Here is an 18,483-nt window from a genome sequence, read left to right as displayed (position 1 = left end):
GATGTTGTTTCATATATCATGCATTGGGGATTACTGATTGCAAGCCTTTAATTCCCACCAGATTAACCAATTTTTTTCTACTACCAAATCTTTGGACAAATTGAGTAGAACATTTTCAGAAATAGAGCAACTGTTGAAATAACAGTTATTCTTCCTGTATGCAAGTCCATTATGCTCAAATGCCAATAAGGTATGGGCAGGAACATCTGCCAGCACTCAGCTCAATTGCCATTGTGCTGTTTAGGCTAATGTTTTATCCTATTCGAAAATATAGTAATTCATACTGTTATATTGGATTTTGGTTATATTTTAGTTTAAGCACCTGCTTAATTGCCATTGTGCTGTTTAGGCTACTAAGGGGTCACAGCCTAGTATCACCTAGGCAAACCTTGTCCACTATCAACCTGGGGGCTGAGTATTCTTTTACAAAGCAAAGTGTTAACAGGATGATGGAGTGGAATGCTGATTTAAATGAACAGAATGCATTGCAGCAAAGACATAATGAATGAGAGAGAGAGAGAAAGAGAGAGAGAGAGAGAGAGAGAGAGAGAGAGAGAGAGAGAGAGAGAGAGAGTTAAGAACTGTTATGAACTTAAGCAGACAGGCTCTTAACATATTGTTTTCACTAGACAAATTACTCAGTCTTTTGTCTTGCTTTATTGTAACTGAGCAAAGACACAATTCCTTGATCAAGAGGAAGCTATTGTTTTTTTCTGCTTGTTTTACTTAACCATGATTTATTTAATTAGTAGATTCTGATAACTCTTCTCTTAGTTGCTTTGGTAGCTCTGTAGATCAGTTTCGTTGTTTGAATGCTTTAGTCTGTTCCTCAGCTTGGTACTAAAATATACTGAGATAAGGGCTTTTTATTTAAAAAATTTCTCATGGATAGAGGTGTAGTCGTAAATTGTGCATTCCTGATAAGCTGATTGGTATCTAATAAATTCTTCTTCATGTTTTATATACTATTCAATACAGGCATGGACTCTTGATTTTTGACATTATCTTTTAGGTCTTGAGAGCAGTGGCACACAACTATCCAAGTATGGTAACTAGATTTTGGAGACAAGTATCTGATAGTGTTCATGAACTTTTGCACGCAAGGAATCATGAATCTAGCTGTGAAGCAGTAGCTGGTTTTTGCAAGGAAGAATTTAGCAAAGCTGTTGGAGTAACCACAGAAAAATGCATTATGGCTGCTATTAAGGTAACTATCTTATATCATTTGATAATAACAGTTGAAAATCTTTATATGTAGACGATCCTTATAATTTACCATTTATTTGAATACTCATCACCCTTGTATGTACAATGCAGCTTATACATACGTATCTACTAAGATAAATGGTCCTACATGTCATAATGAAATTATGAAAGCATATGTCTATTTTTGAATTTCAACAGTTCCTGTTCATCTTTCAGTATAATGTCAAAAAATGAGTTCCAACTAATTTTTTTATGGTTGGCCATTTTAATAAGCTATAATGAGGAAGTTCACAACTTTAGCTACTGGTAAGTTGTCCCTAATGGAATGGGATGCTGCTTGTTGATTTCAAATCTTGATGATTATGTTCAATAATCTTTCTATTTCTTTGGCCATTCATTCCTCTCCTTATTCAACAATGGTTGGCTGGCAATGCCAGCAGTAACCAGTCGGGTTGGCAGCATCAGGTGGCTTTAGGTAAGGATTGATCAAAAGGATTGATTGTCTTCGAGAGAGAAGGTTATTAACAACAACCTTCTTCTACTCGGAGATCAGAAGAAGATTATTAAAATTTAAAAACCCTAAACATAAACTTAACAGAAGAATATTTTCAAATTGAGGGGTAAGCTCAGTTTATGTGGGTTACTAGGCAGCCTGTGAACCAGACTGGACCAGGCGAATAGCCCTGGTCCACGTGTCGGTTCAGCTGTAGACCAGTAAATACCGTCCTGTACATACATACTTCCATACATACATACTGCCTGGTGTTTACCTGTTTAGGCGGTATTTCAAATCATTGCAGAAACAAATATTCTGTGCTACAATTTAAAAAAATATGATCTTTGTGAGGATTGACCCAGCCAGATTCTGTTTCTAACTGTTGGTAATACCAACCCACTTATATAAGAAACCATCTTCTTTCCACAAAATGTAAGGTCTTGCAATTTCTTTCCAAAAATCAAGGTTCACACCAATATCTCAAATCTCGTGCATGTACTTGTTCTATCTGATTCAGATAGGTGTACTGTCCAAATAATTTGAGATGAAGCAAAAAAAGCAAAGAACCCAAAACCTCAATACTGCTCTCAATATTACCATGTTGCAAACAGAATGGTACGCCTCGCCCTTGCCAGCTGGCCATTGGCACCATTCATAAACAGAGTCTTGAAATGCCATTCTTTTAGCAGGCTAGTGTATGGATTTGGGTTTAGCAATATGGATTTTCTCCATGATTCAGCTCTAAGAAGGGCAGAAGGGCACGGCTGTTCCTTAATTTGGGATCATGTACCATTCTCATCCTTTGTCTTCCTTTTTCCATTGTCTCATCTAGTTTTAATTGATTGATTCTTTATTACTTGAAGATTCGGCTACTGTGCTCGCTGAATGATTCATCGCCGATAAACTCTTCTGTTCCATTTTCTGGTTTGCAAAAGACTAGACTCAATGGAAAATTTCCAAATTTGAAATGAATTGGCATTTAAATTTTCATCTCTTGGAATGGAAGGTGTATCTCAGTTGATTGCTTCATGTGTTTTCCTTCAAGGAGCCAAGGTTCAAATTAAAAATCAGTTTTGATTTCCAAAATTTATGTGGAATGTCTTTGAAAGTCTTTGTTATGATGCTTCTTTGAAGAGAAATAAAAAAAGGTTGAAGTTTCTGGTTGAGTATTACATTGAAGTCCCAGACCTGTCGTAGACTGCTGTGTAGATGGATTTCTGAAAACTTACTACAGCCTGTCACTGTTTAAATCTATGGGCCTTAATAACGACAGGTGTTTTGTAGGGTTGTTGAAGATCTATTGAATTATTTTTGTTGCAAAAAGTTCAAATTATGAAAAGTTGATGCCTGAATTTAGGGTTAATTCACAAAATGATTGCTATTTCATGGCACAGTGGGGTGTCAAAACTGTCCTGACACAGCATACTGCCATGTATTTTGGTCATATTCCGCATACGTCAAAATTTGGCCTGCCCATGTGTCAGTACAGCATATGTGGCTTGGCATGTCAAGATAATTCCTATTCAAGGTACATTATTTTAAAGTATCATACACTTCACTGTATACAAACATTCTCCTTCTCATCATCATCCATTAACACAACCATGTAAGATCTTTAAAGTGAAATTAAAGAACATTTTTTTAATATTCTATTAGGCTCATTAAGGCTCTAGTAATGCTGTTGCAGTTGGTCACCACTGAGTCTTATAATTCCTTGGATTTAAAGGTTCAGTATTTTCTAATGTTAGCTTTCACAGAAATAAAAACAAATTTAGAAAAAGATTGTCGACTTGACACTTTGTAATTGTTGTCATTCTCTATAAATGGCAAGGTTTTATATACCAATTGGAGCAGTATGTTCTGCCGGTATATACCCATTCATTCAAGGATTGATATCGGACCATATAGGTCATTACCGGTTGGTATTCAGTTTGCTATCATATTTTCTTCTGGTGATAAGTTGCTATACCACTTGGTATATCAACACAGTTGCATTCCAAATGGTTACTAGAGAAGGTATCAACTGAGGTCTAAATCCTTGCCATATGGAAAATAAGGAATCTTCATTGTCTCCCATTAGTATTCACAACCATACATGCATGATGGTTTGCTTGTATGTTTACTCACAAAATGTGATGGTTGAGCCCTGGCCCAATAAATTTATTTTGCAAGTACAAGTTAGTTGTTTCATGTTGTTTCAAGCATAGTTTGAAATCTCGTGATTTTCTAACGTAACATTCTGATGTGCACCAATAAGCCAGTTCTACAGTGTACTGACCGAACGTCAGCATTGAACATTTATTTTCATATTTCTTGAGGTCTAACGGTACCATACTGACTTTGGCATAATGGTCCAGCAGGATTCCAGTGTCAGTATCTTTTTGGTATTTTAAACCTTGGTTTCGAGTAAATAAGATGACTTGCCTTTATCTCATAGCCTGGTCCTTCTGATTGAAGGTTTAAATGCAACTATTATTTCAGCTTCTTATATAATATTTATCACATCAAACTTGTTCTTGAGATTGATGATTGCTAATTTAGGCATTGCTGCATTCAATCTTTCACTATCTTAACCACATGAGTTGATTATTTAAAGCTTGTGAATTAGGTTCTCGATGAGTGCCTTCGTGCAGTCTCTGGATTTAAAGGAGCCGATGACCTCCAAGATTTTAGATTACTTGATATCCAGCGTATTTCTGATTGTACCAGAAGTAAGAAGATATCATCTGCTCCTTCGTATGAACTTGATGGTCCAGTGGCCTTAAATGGAGATTGTGCCTCATGTGGGCTTGAGCAGTGGAATGAGATTATCGTAAAGCATCTACCTGAGTCACTATCACATGCCTCTCCAATTGTAAGTTATAGTATTGCAAGATCTAGTCTTTCAATTTGCACCACAATAGTTCATGGTCTGAACCTAATGTATCTTATGAGTCTGAATCTGCATATGCTTGTTTCCTTATTTTATTGTTGTTTATCTTTATTAAGCTTAGATGATCAGCAGAAGAATATCTGAATGAGTTATAGATATGATCTCTTCCTGACTCATTATTGCTATTACTTTGTATTCTTTTATACCTGCCAGTTTGGGCCTTCTGTACAAATACTGGATGAATATTAGATAACAACTTTAGCCTGGTTTGTGGAATTCTTCTACGTCTTGCCTTCTTGTTCTTCTTATATTTTTTTTCTCAGCAAGAGGGTTCATCATCATATTTCTTATTGCTTTTGTATTCAAAATCACATAAAGGACTTTGAAATCTCAAAACAATATCTATTTCATGGATTTATGTTTATCTGGCCTTCAAAATTCAAATGTGAGACAGTGATCAATATATTTCAGAAGTATTAAACATAGGGATTGAGTTCACTTGATTTCATATGTTTGGAGGACAATCATCTAGGGTTTATGGTGCATAATGATGTTGAAATTTCATGTAAAAATGAGTTATTCGTTTTTTTTCTACATGGATTGTAAACAAAATTTCTTGTAGTTCTTTTGGTAGATACTGATCAACTCATGCCTATGCTCATTCAGGTGAGGGCAGCATCAGTTACATGCTTTGCTGGGATGACATCGGGTGTTTTCTCCTCTTTGACTAAGGACAAACAAGAATTTGTTATTTCTTCAGCTGTATGTTGTGACAAATACTGACATAGATCATTTACAGTTTCTATTATTAAACAAAAAATTTAGGATATTTTTTGGTAAGTAGTATATGGAAGTATTCACCATGTGCATTCCATAGGTTACTGCAACATTCGGTGATGGAGTTCCTTCTGTCAGATCAGCTGCATGCCGAGCCATTGGTGTCCTAACATGTTTCTCAGAAATTGTTTCTCGGTAATTCTATCTTGGATGTTCTTGCATCTCAAATTGCAGTGATTTAGAATCTGGAGTTACATTTCACTTTCATCGGAGTGCCATTTTTCAGATCAACAGTGATTGACAAATTTATACGTGCAGTTGATTATAATTCACACGGTCCCATAGCCTCGGTACCTACTTTTCTGTTTTTAATATTGCTACCTTTTCTTACTAGAATTACATTTTTGTTTTCTTATCTTTTAAATGGCTAGTTTTATTACAATTATGTTTTTCTTCATCCAGGTACGGATTACCGCTTCATGGGCTCTAGCAAATATATGTGACGCCCTTCGCCACAGAGCAACTGAACTGGACTTGGATAGATCTGAAGGTTAGATTTGTTGCCATTTGTCTTATTTTACAGGCTTTTTACCTATATTTCATTTTAAGCTCAAGAATTCTCAGATGCAGGTGAAATAAGGCTTTCTGACTCTATCTATCTTTTAGTTGAAAGTGCACTACGATTAACTAAGGATGGTGATAAGGTGAGGTGGTTACAACTTACAACTTACATCCAAATATGTTTCCTCATATTTGTATCCACCATATTTATTTCTTACATTCTCTTTTCTGTTGGTATGATGTAAAAGATGTGTTGAACCTGTTGATGCTCTAATATATAGCAAATGCCTATTTGTTTGCATATATGGATAGGCTGAATTGTGACAGTTATTTGGTTTGCGTTCCTGAAAAGGTCGACAATATTTTGTGAAAATACTAGCAAAATGGATTCTAAATTATAGTTATCAAGATTGAACTAGTACTTGAACTGGCCATGCCTTTGGTCATTTGGATAATTGTCCAGACTGATCGGTCTGATGTTTCAATAAAATTTAAAAATATAAATGTGTACAATGATAAATTAATTTTATATGATAAAAATATAAAATATACAAAAGGAATATGTTTTCTTGTTCTTCTCATTACTTCCTTTTTCATTTTTTTTCAATTTGTGTCTTTTTCTTATCCTTCCTTGCTTTTTCTTCTTTCTCTTCTCCATCTTTGCTTCTCTGCTGATAACATCCCTCGATTCTCTTCCATGACACAGCCACGAGCAGCAACCTGAAGCAGGGTATAGGTGATGAGCAGTTCTTCCTTCTCCTCTCCTCTCTTTCTCCCCTACAGTTTTTCTTTCCTAGGCTGTTACATCTTTTCTGATTGTCCTATTTCTCCTTCGTTATTTTTCTTCTGCTTCTTTTAGACAGGAATGAAGAGGGGCATCAGAACGTACTCAAATGTGGGTGTGGTGGCAAAGGAGAGGCGTCAGGAAGAAGCGCTTGATTGTGGCATAGGTTTGGGGGAATAGGATGTGGCAGTTAAAGGAACTGGGGCCAAGGAAGACACAAGAAAATAACTCGACAATTTTAATAAACTCAACATGTTGTACCACCTGAGGTGGCACGGTATGGATGGTAAGAACTGGTATGACCAGCGACCGAGATGCAGATCACCCGAGTTCCTATTGGCATGCCCCAGTGTACCATGTTGGTACACTAGTGCAGACTGGCACATACTGACCTGACAAATCTCCGAAACAGGTCCGGTACCCGAAATGACGAACCCTGGTTTAATGAAAACCATCCTATTCACCTTTTTTCTTTCTCTAGGAGGAGCCAGATTTTCTCAAAAAGGTTGTACATCATATGACTTTGTTATCTAGAATGTAAACCATCTAAGTCAATGTACTGGTGTAGGTGCCGAAGTTCAAAATTTTTGGTCTAGTACAAGTACAGGAACTCATCAACTGATAGAAGCTAATCATTATGGTATTAATATGATCAGTACATACCTAAAAGTTCTAAAATTGTGGTTTATGTTTGGTATATAGGTGGCACAGTTCTTTGCCAGCATACTGTTATCTGGTTGGACTGGTATGACACCATTGGTATACCATACTATTTATTTCTGTGGTAGATAGAGACATACTAGATGCTTCTCTTGGTTCGTGGAGATGATCAGTTGGTTCATGTTGATCGCGAATCATGCTACATGCTGATTTCTTAATTTGCTATTATTAGGTAAGATATATTTATTTTACCAAGTAATTAACTGATCATCGAATTGGGTTGCTAGTAATGGAAGCAGAAAACTCAGAGAGATTCATTATTATTATTATTATTATTGGTTTAGTGCTTTTATTGTCTTAGCTTTTTGTCTATGATCCTCAGTTCTGAATCGTGTTGCTGAGATGGAAAAGATTCATGAGTTGTAATCAGGAACCTTGATTTAGGTTTCATGGGAGTTAGAGATCATTAAAACTTCAATATATGGAAAATTATGCATTAAAATAAGAAACATGTGCTCTTTTTATCCAGTCCCCTTCATCATCTGATGCAACATGATGCTATGGAGTCCTAATGGTGATCTCTCTCTTGGCTGAAGCACTCGATTAATACATCACTGGTTTTAAGTCAAAATAGACTGTTTAGTCCAGATTATTCCAGCATAGTTAGGCGACAGATCAAAGTCAAATATCGAATTCTACTATATCCATGTTGGTTGAGATCCTGGTGTCTTGGTATAAGGATGCCACAAGATGTTGCGACTGATATTAGCAAAACATTAAGCACTTGAATCCTTCTCTAAGAATACTAAAATTTTCTAAGTAAAGATTTTAATTTCTAATATCTTAAGAATTTTAAAAATACTGTTGATTCTTTTAGGGACGAGAGAAATCACAGGCAAGGTATGAACCAGAATTTATGAAGCTTAACAGACATTAAGATTTAAGATTGTGTAATTATTTCTTTATGGCAGTTGTGGTTGTTTGACCATGTGACAACATCTATTGTCTTCTTGTTGATATGTAGCAGTCAAGGCCTGCCATTTCGGGTACTGATGCTATATCGGTCACTGGGTGGACCAGTTAAAAATATTGGTCCATACAAGTCTACTGAGTGTCTGTATACTGGTATGCGCCAGATTTTGGTACATACATAAGATATTCCCAAATAATCTATTTTAACCTAATATATCCCCTTTTCTGGTTATATGTAATCAAATTAGATAGTTTGTTTTTGAAAAATAAGATATGGATTAATGAAAATGTCTCATCTAGAGAGGCAACACAAATTAAGACATATTCTGATGAAAAATTGAGTCTTGCTCTTGTTTTGTTAGCATATTTAACTCGATATTACAAAAATCTTCGTGTTGAGCTCACAAGGGACCTTCCTGGTGAATCAAAATAGGTTTATAAACAATATATATGCTTATAAAATACTAAATGAAATGTAAAACAAAGACAAATACCTACTCGAACCCGGACCAATACATCTAGGATCGATATGGGTCCAATATCGAGTATTGTTTGGGATCCTCGATATGATGGATAGAATGTCATCTGTAGGACCCATTGATGTAATAACGTGGTCATAGTCGTTGCTGCATTATCATTGATGACTCTGTGATAGGGGGCTCTTATGAGAAGTACGTTGATGCCGCATCATCATTGATGGCTTTATGGTAGGAAGCTCATATGACAAATAGGATCGCAACAGGTATGATAGGATTTGTCATCATATCATTGTTGCATATCTTACTTAGAGAAGAATGACCAACTTCCACCATGTATATGTTGGTTATTCCATCATAATGGTAGGAAGGCTGTGAATATGTTGAATTCCCATCAATGTCACTATTGGGTAGGCTTTATGACATATGAGACGAATCATCCATTCCTTCCCCTTCCCCTTATCCTTGCAGCCATAAATGAGCTGCACGGATCCTCATGCTTTGTGATCCGAAACCTATGTGCCATGAGCAGTGATTTAAATAGGCGCCTGGGCGCTCGGGCAAGGTGAGGCAAGGTGAGGCCCGAGCGCCTCATGGGTGAACCTGGCGACGTGCTTTAATGAGATGTTGCCTGGGTGTTCGCTTGAACCCAGGCGTCGAGTGCCTGATTCAAATGAAGCAACCGAACCAGACTTTTAAGTTTGGTTCGGTTCAATAGTGCCTCGTTTCTTACCTGCACAAGCCACCCCCGCACACCTGCACGACCCCGAGCCATCAACTCAAGTGCTGCTTCTGCGTCCTGTCACGACCTTAGCTGGTTTTGCCTAAGGCGTGCGGCACCCTCGCGCGTCCGTCCGCAAAGGTCAGCCTCCCCGAAGCCTCCCATTGTCCCTTAGGACCAACAAAAGAGAGAACGGGTTAAAGAGAACGCCTCAATCGGGATCCATAAGCATACATGTCCGAAAAACACTTCATAGACAATGCAAATTACAAACAGACTTTACAAGCTCTGAATAGTGACACAACAAAGGGTAAAATGGTCCATTACAGATCGAAAAGCTCTCGCACGTGTCCACATGACACAACCTTTATTTACAAGCCTAAAGAGGCCACCAACCCAACTAACATGAGACTATTTAGCCTTCGGCCGCCCCTCTACCTGCTGTACAAGGCATGAACATGCCAAAAGACAACGGACAGACATAAGCATTACATCCAACATCTTGTTTAGAAGTTTGTCCGTTACAGTCCGGCACCAACGCTTTCTGCTGCTGCCTCCGTTGCAGACGTAGCGGACTGAAGCTTCCTTTAGCGCCGATGGACGGGTTCAACGGGCTAGCCTTCGTCCGTAGCTTCCTTCCGCCACCGCTACTTCTGGTGCAATTCCTTCCACCACCGACGGTGAGGACCGTAGCTTCCTCCACTATTGATGGACACCTCTGAAGCTTCCTCCACCCACAACATCGCTATCCGTAGCTTTCGTCGCTACCGCTGCTGCTGCTGTCCGCAGCTTCCGTTGCTGCCGCTGCTGCTGCTGCCACGGTTGTCATCTGCAGCTTCTTCCTCCTCCACTACTGCTGCTGTCCGCAGCTTCTTCCGTCACCGCTGCCTTCTCCTTCCTCACTTTCTACCGTCGATGACACTTTTCTCTCCTTTTCCTACTGTTAAAAGTTCTTTTCTCTCCCTTTAATTACTGTAAACAGTAAATAATATACTGTTAATAGTAGATTGTTAACTATTGTACAAAGCAAATATGTCCCTTTGCTCTTAATAGTAAAATAAGCCTGCAATGGGATATACTAGGATGGTACTTTAGATCTTTTTAATTTAATATTATATTTTTTATTTATATAATCATATTTATCAATTATATTATATATTTTTTTATTTTAATATTTCAGAGCATCTCATTTCGTTTGGGCGAGCGCCTAGCGCTTTTTAAGTCACTAGCCATGAGTAAATACTACTCCTCGACCATCGTACCCTGACTCTTGAGTAGTGGTACCACGATGTTGTTGCCAACATTGGATGATGGTTGTTGGTGATGTTGTTATCTCCATGGAATTCATGAAACGTGGACAACAAGGGAGATAGTGTCTCATCACCAGACTGAACCTGTTGCTCATCAATGTGTTCATGGGATCCCAAGACCATCAAGCTCGTCCCTTTCCCTTCTCGCAAGAGTCGGATGTTCTCATGATCACTAGCTCCTCCTGTAAGCCTTGTTCCTCTTCTTATACTGCCATCAATATAATTAGGAGATACATTTTCTATTGCAAATCTAACAAAATAAACCTCTGGGGACACTATTACAGGCTTTTCTTGGTCATTAAAAATCATATGTAATTCTTTGTTCTTCTTTTTATGCTTTTCCGTTAATTGCTTTAACAAATCTCTAAATCAGCATCGTGGTTCCTTTCAGAAAATTTCAAAATGAAGATAGGTGTGTCATTTTGCTCATGTCTAGGAGATTCACTCATTATTCTTATCGTCAGTATTTGAATTTCACTCCAACAGTTCCTAAAATTTTAACTTATTTTTATAGATTAAGTCAAATGCTGTGAGGGCTCTTGGAAACCTGTCAAGATTTATCAGATTAACTAATCATTCTGCTGAAAGTTTGCCAAGGTACTAATGGTATTCTATTAGTTAACTAGTGCATTTGTCTTTCTTATATTAATGTACAAAAGAAATGACTGGTTAATTTTCATCATCAGTGGTTCAAAGTCAGCTTTTCATGGAAATGCCCACTGGCTTGAGAGAATGGTGCAAGCATTTGTTTCTTGTGTGACTACTGGCAATGTAAAGGTATGTCAAGCATTTGCTTCACTACATTTTGCTCATGGTTAACATTGTGTATCAGTAGGATAAGTGATGACTAATATCTTGTTTTACCAAGCACCTTGAGAAAACAAATTCAATGGCAAAACCTCATTCTTTACAAATAATTGCATGGAGGTTGGTTTATTTAAAATCTTCCGATGGTCTTTGTTAACTTTTTAACTCTTTGGTGTTTCAGGTCCAATGGAATGTTTGTCATGCCTTAAGCAACTTATTCATGAATGAAACAATAAAGCTACATGATATGTCTTGGTAAGGTTATCTCAATTTGTCCAATGATGTTGTGTATTATATGTTTTCTTTCATTGTTTTATTGCTTTACATTAAACATCTTCAGATTTCAACCTCATTATACTTAGTACTTTATTAATTTGTATGGCCATGCAACATAGAATTTCTTATGGTGTAGAAGTGATGGTGAATAGTTAAAAGAATATGCAAATGTTACTTAATTTTCTCTGCATGTAATATCTGTCCTATCCCCACGTATTATGTTTTGAGACCAAAGTGACTTCAAAGTAAAGATGAAAAAAAAGAGTCTATCTATTGGCCTGTTTGTTGCACTAATCTTTGAGCTCACTATATTTAATGAAGATCAAGTTTACCTGATAGTTAATTATATTAGTTATTGTTTTGGGGATGAAGTGGTGATAAAATTGATTTTTTTCTAGTATCTATTTTGATATTTCTAACATGGTTTGCTTTACCGGTTTGTACCGGTGTACTGACTATCGCTACGGTATGTACTAATGTTCAGACATACAATATGGTGGGGGTGTATCGACATATTAGTATGTACCGTCCATACCGATCCCCTGTTGGACCGGTACATACCGTCTGTACTGAGCGGTACATCGTGATATGGTGAACTTTGAATTTTCTGGTCTCTCTTCCCTAACAGTTTATCATTGCAGTAGTTTCTTTTACAATATTTTTCTTGTTTCCCAAGCACCAATGTGTTCGTTTTGTTTCTTCTCTAATAATTTCTTGATTGATGTATTTCTATTATTTCAAATCATTAATGCTGTATTTGGATCCTATATCTTTTAAAAGATTTTTATATTTTTATAGATAATATTCCTAGCTTCACCTATTAATAACCATTAGATATATTATTAATAACCAAGTTTTTTTGTATTACAGGTTAATAAATTACATTATATGATTAAACATTCCAAAAATAAAATTTGTGATTTATCTACAACTCCTATGTAAATGTGGTTATGTGCAATACATTTGCATTTGAAAGTCTACACATTTTGATCTCCTTCCCCAAACCCTACATCGAGTCATCCTTTTATGCTTATGCAAAAAATGAATACATATATATATATATATATATATATATATATATATGTATGTATATGTATATATATATGTATGTATATGTATGTATATATATATGTATGTATGTATATATATATATGTATGTATATATATATATGTATGTATATATATATGTATGTATATGTATATATATATGTATGTATATGTATGTATATATATATGTATATATATATGTATGTATGTATATATATATGTATGTATGTATGTATATATATATATGTATGTATGTATATATATATATGTATATGTATGTATGTATATATATATATATATGTATATATATATATATGTGTGTGTGTGTGTGTGTATGTATGTATGCATGTATGTATACACACACATATATATGTAATCGATCTACATCACGGGTCATGCCTACTTGACCTACTTCCTGTTGGTCGTTGCACTTTTAGAACTCAATATTCGAAGAGTTGGATGCCCTTACAGGACAACTCCCTTGAGTGGTGTGCCCGACACGATCACCTCAACACCCAAGTTTCGAGGTCTTACATGATGGTCAAAATTAACATTCAGATCCTGAAGTATACATGAGAGCCCCTTATTTATAGAGTGGTGAAAAAATATCCCCAAAGTAAGGATTATTCGGAAAAATATTCTCATCCTTAACCCAAAAAATATTCTGAAAAATATTCGCATGTAGAGAACTCAATTGGCTCGAAATATTGGCTGTATCAATATGAAAAACAATTTCCTACAGATGTTTTGGGTTAGCAGTTACATGTAGTAAATATTTTGAATTTAGAAGTTCACTGAGTTGATCTTTTTATGAATTTACTACTTTAACCTTCTACAATAATGTTTAAATATCTTTGTATTATGGAATTGCTTTTATGGTATATTGACATAGCTTCAGGAACCTACTATATTAATTTGTTATTCCTTGTATATGCTTTTTTTGCATATGATTTAGCTAATAAAATAGTATATGGCTATAAATTTTTTTTGTTTTGCATTTTCACATATCATGGGCTTTTGTTCTTTAATTTTCTAGGTTACAGGACTACAGTAAGCCTAATTGATGTTACTTCAGTGCATCTTGTTTGACTAAAATTTCAGATTCGCTTTACTACTGACTACTGGAATGACTTCTAGGGTTTGAATTCTCTATCAATTTCACTTGTATGACGTACAACAACAATTATAGTAGTATTTTTTCCATATAGCTGCATGGTGAGCTTATTTGTGGAAGAAATGCAATGACAATTTAATGATGAATTACATGCAAAAGTTTCAGAAATTAAAAAGGAAAAAAATAAGCAATTGCATTTTGTTAGACTGAAACAATATAAGAATTGAATATTCCATGAAGCAGCCATGGTATGCAAATTTTCGATGTACATACTTTTACAAGTTGGAGCCACATATACTTTACTCAAAATTTACATCATAAAGTTCAAACTAAATTCACAAAAAATTATGATCAGTGCAGTGTTCAAGGTCTGAAATCCAAATTTCTTCAATTTACTGACACTGAAAGCATAGAGTTCAATTCTTTTTTTCCTGACATATGTGGGAGAAAGAGAAGTGACCAAGAAGAGTGGCTTCTTTGTTTTATGGGAGGAACCCATTGAGAACCCTTCTCTCTCTTTAACCATCAAATAACGCTTATCAGTGACCTTTGTTCCATAATGACCAGTTACATTTATATAGCACAGGACTCTTGGACTTTATTGGTTTACTTGAAAGTTTTGATTTTGCAGTACTCAATGACCGTGAACTTATCATTTTCAATTGCATTGAATTGTAGCAATAGTTTCTCATTTTGTCATTTAAATTTCCATTATATACTTTAATGTGTATAATTCATTGCAGGGTCGATGTTTTTATTTTTCAGTTTGTTGTCTTTCTTCCTCGAATACCTTGGATGCAGTTGTCAGTTTGTTCTGATTATAGGCACTCTTAATTTCTGCTGCAGGGCACCTACTGTTTACAGTATTCTTCTATTGCTCCTTCGTGATTCTACCAACTTTAAGATTAGGATACATGCTGCAGTTGCTTTAGCTGTTCCAACATCGAGGCTTGGTTAGTAATAACTATCCTCTGATTTACCGAATATAATTTGGATCCACTAGGTCATTGAGATTAAACTAGATAAAACACATAGAACAATTAATGCATGGGAATGACTCATTCTACAAAAAGAACTGTAAAAGATAAAATTGACTGAATGCTTGAGGGCTGGAAGCCTGGAACTCATAAAAAAAAATTTAGAAACTTGCTTTCCTTAGTACTGAATGTTTCTAAATGATCTCTTCTTCTTGATTTCAAGCATTTTTGTAACTGGTACTTTTTTTCTGTTTTACATTATATTGCTAGTAAATTTGTGATGTTATCAGTACAAGGTAGGATTTATGAATTATCCTTTCAATTTTCTTTAATTTATGTTTATCTACCCTCCCAAGGTTTGGAAACTCAGCTGCATGCTGATAAGTGTCCCTCAATGCAGTTTCTTTCTAATTCACTTCATCTTACTTTTAATTTGTTTCTTATCAATCATTTATCGACTTGAATCAGTTCCATTTTTGTTATTGTTATGTCAAGGGTTGTGTCACAATAAAATGCTTTATGAATAAATCAGTCATATGGTTGGAAGATTCCAAATGTGCAATGGTTGGTATAAAAGGAGTATCCTTTGACGAAGCTATTGCCAATGTAAGGTTTGGGTAGAGTGACTGTACTAGAGATATTCCTACTAGCAGGGATGTCATTTCATGATCCAAACCCTTGACTCAGATCATGAAGGAGCAACTTTGTGCTGGTGCCATGGATATCCCTCGTGAAGGGATGCTATAATTTTAATCATCTTTAAAAGCCTTCCCATTCAGCTTTCCTTTATCGAGTAGCTCTTGAGCTCTTTTAATAACAAACTCTACCACAAGAATTTTACTATACTAGTGAACGTTTACCATGCAGATTATGGGAGCTCATTTTCTGATGTTGTTCAAAGTCTAGAACATGTACGTGAATCATTAGTTTCAGATCAATCTTCAACACCATCTAGTTTCAAATACAAAGACAATCTTGCAAAGCAGGTTAGTTTAATAATATCCAAATGAAGACCAAAGCATCCCTTCACAAGCAGACATTATGGCTTAACAACCTTCTTTGTCCAGATGACTTTGACAATGTTGCATGTGCTTGGCTTTGTTTCACCCAATGATGACCAAGCTCTGAAAGATTTCCTTGTTAAGGTCAGTACAATTTGTTCTTAGTATTGTTGTTGATCTTCTCTTCATATATATTGGAAGTTTATTTGAAAATGCACCTTAAATCTGTTAGAAGAAGGTTTGCTGTTAGTGTTTTTCTTAGATGGCATAAATTTCTAACTCTGTTCAAAGAGTGTAATAGTAATTATTTTATCTTTTCATACATGCTACATATGACAGCTGTTCATTTTCATTTCCCTTTGGTAATGATTGTCTTAGACAACAGAAGAAAAATCATTTCCAAATGAGCTACAGAAAGAATAGAAGATTGAATTATATGATCCTTCTTAATCTGAAAATTGAGTATCACTTCGTTCCTGCTACTGTCAGACATGAATTCCTTTGATTGACTTTTAGGGTTTAGTTTCTAAGGAAAAAGACCTATGCTATCTTAAAAGTTATATATATATATATATATATATATATATATAATTATATATTTGTATATGTATGCACACACACACACACACACACACACACACATATATATATATATATAGACAGATACATACATGTATATATACATATATACAGGCAGATATATATACACATGTACCCACACATATATATATATACACACATGCATACACACAAATATATATATATATATATATATATATATATATATATATATATATATATATATATATATATATATATATATATATATATATATATGGTGCAATGAAGAAAATGTTGAAGCCCTTGAGATAGTAGCAAGAAAATGTCTACTCTCTATATAGCTTGGTCCAAGCAGTGTCAACTTGATATGCAATTCAACAATATTTCAAAGTGAGTACTTGACCATTTATAAAATGTGCAGTAGTGCCTCATTGTGGCTGGATATAGATAGTCCACATACTATCGATAGCCATGTATCGTGAGAAATCAAAGTTAGCAAACTGATGGAAAGATCTTTACCAGGAATCAGGTGTCCGGAACTGTGAAACCGATTGCCTTGTTTTCTACCTGTTCGGATATATCTTACTTGTTGCTATATCTATTTGTAGTTTATGCTTTTATCGCATTCGGAAAATTAGATTGCCTCGTTTTCTTTGTGATTGTTATATTAATACCATATTATTGTGAATGATGCAGAAAGCACATGTTCTGGAAGAGTGGTTCAAATTGCTAACTTCAACTTTAGCAGAGGCTAGTGATCAGCCTTCAGCAACGGAGTGCATGTCTAATCAGAATCAGGAAGATGTTTTGACTTTATTTGTACCTGATAAAACAATGTTATCAAGGGCATTGAAGTCTGTGCTTGGTGTCTACGAATGCGGCAATCATCAAAACATTGCTCAGAGATTCAAGAAATTAGCAAGCATCTTATTATAATCTTAGTCATTCACTTAATACGTGTAATTGATATTTATTGTATGCACCATGAAGCTGGTTTGTTTCACTGGAGACTACCATATCCCAGCGACGAGCTCTTTTACTAGGTTGGGTCATATGCAGCATTTCTATTGCGCAGGCCCTGCTGTCGCTTGTGCGTTTGAAATCGGAGGACAAGGCTAATCAAGATCCGTCCCATCGTGCTCCATTCAAGGCCTTCGGAATACTTTATTTGTAGACCCTCGCAGAACAGTGATGAAAATCCTTTTGATGAAGAAGATTGTCTCATTCTTATTGGCTGACCAACTTCAACTTTTCAGCTTGTTTACAAAAGTGATCGATGTTCTAGGTGTGTCCTTTTTATAACTTAGATATGAGGACATGGGAAGATTACAGATACCTGTGGACGTCTGGATGCCTTCGAGTGGAATGGAATTTGTATACGCGCCTATCTTCGATATAATGCTGTGTATATTTATGCATTTTGGTTTTATTCATGTTTGTATAATATATTGAGAGCTTGTGGTAGGCTTGATAATTTCATTTTGATTAACTTTTGTGATTGTTTTAGGTTTATAAATGTAAGTTGTATGCAGTTATCGCATAGCAGTGATTTAAAAAGAGCAAGGCGTCAAGGTCCACAAACGCTCGAGGCGCTAGGCGCTCGCCCGAGCGTAACGAGGCGTTAAATTATTAAAATATATAATATAATTATAAAAAATATATAATATAATTGTTTAAAATTATCTAAATTATAAAAATATATAATATAATTATAACAATAATTTTAAATAAATAAAAATTAATAACATTAAAATCAAAAAAATATATTATTAATCTATTAACAGAAAATTAATCATTTCAAAATTTAAATAAACTTAATATTAAGAGTATACTGAGCCTGATGGAGAAACGAGGAAGCGACGGCG

General features: G+C 35.4%; 1 protein-coding gene across 4 annotated transcripts in view; it reads left to right on the top strand.

The window, feature by feature from the left end:
* LOC135585576 (uncharacterized) overlaps nucleotides 1-18,107 on the top strand; it is a 34,533-nt gene extending 16,426 nt beyond the window's left edge. For 3 of the 4 annotated variants that reach the window (XM_065191162.1, XM_065191164.1, XM_065191163.1), the window contains 14 exons: nucleotides 1,013-1,207; nucleotides 4,311-4,556; nucleotides 5,241-5,336; nucleotides 5,452-5,546; nucleotides 5,638-5,705; nucleotides 5,818-5,901; nucleotides 5,976-6,055; nucleotides 11,350-11,432; nucleotides 11,522-11,612; nucleotides 11,824-11,897; nucleotides 14,926-15,032; nucleotides 15,924-16,042; nucleotides 16,124-16,201; nucleotides 17,315-18,107. In XM_065191162.1, coding sequence (XP_065047234.1) covers nucleotides 1,013-1,207; nucleotides 4,311-4,556; nucleotides 5,241-5,336; nucleotides 5,452-5,546; nucleotides 5,638-5,705; nucleotides 5,818-5,901; nucleotides 5,976-6,055; nucleotides 11,350-11,432; nucleotides 11,522-11,612; nucleotides 11,824-11,897; nucleotides 14,926-15,032; nucleotides 15,924-16,042; nucleotides 16,124-16,201; nucleotides 17,315-17,554 — 1,656 coding nt within the window. In that variant the 3' untranslated portion in view covers nucleotides 17,555-18,107. The remainder of the gene's footprint in view (nucleotides 1-1,012; nucleotides 1,208-4,310; nucleotides 4,557-5,240; nucleotides 5,337-5,451; nucleotides 5,547-5,637; nucleotides 5,706-5,817; nucleotides 5,902-5,975; nucleotides 6,056-11,349; nucleotides 11,433-11,521; nucleotides 11,613-11,823; nucleotides 11,898-14,925; nucleotides 15,033-15,923; nucleotides 16,043-16,123; nucleotides 16,202-17,314) is intronic. The other variant, XM_065191161.1, reaches the window with a different exon arrangement.
* Nucleotides 18,108-18,483: the final 376 nt, after the last annotated feature.

This window comes from Musa acuminata, chromosome BXJ1-7, assembly GCF_036884655.1.
Source record: "Musa acuminata AAA Group cultivar baxijiao chromosome BXJ1-7, Cavendish_Baxijiao_AAA, whole genome shotgun sequence".
Taxonomy (NCBI): Eukaryota; Viridiplantae; Streptophyta; class Magnoliopsida; order Zingiberales; family Musaceae; genus Musa; species Musa acuminata.
Note: the sequence above shows the minus strand (reverse complement) of the source record. Positions and strands in the feature narration are given on the sequence as shown.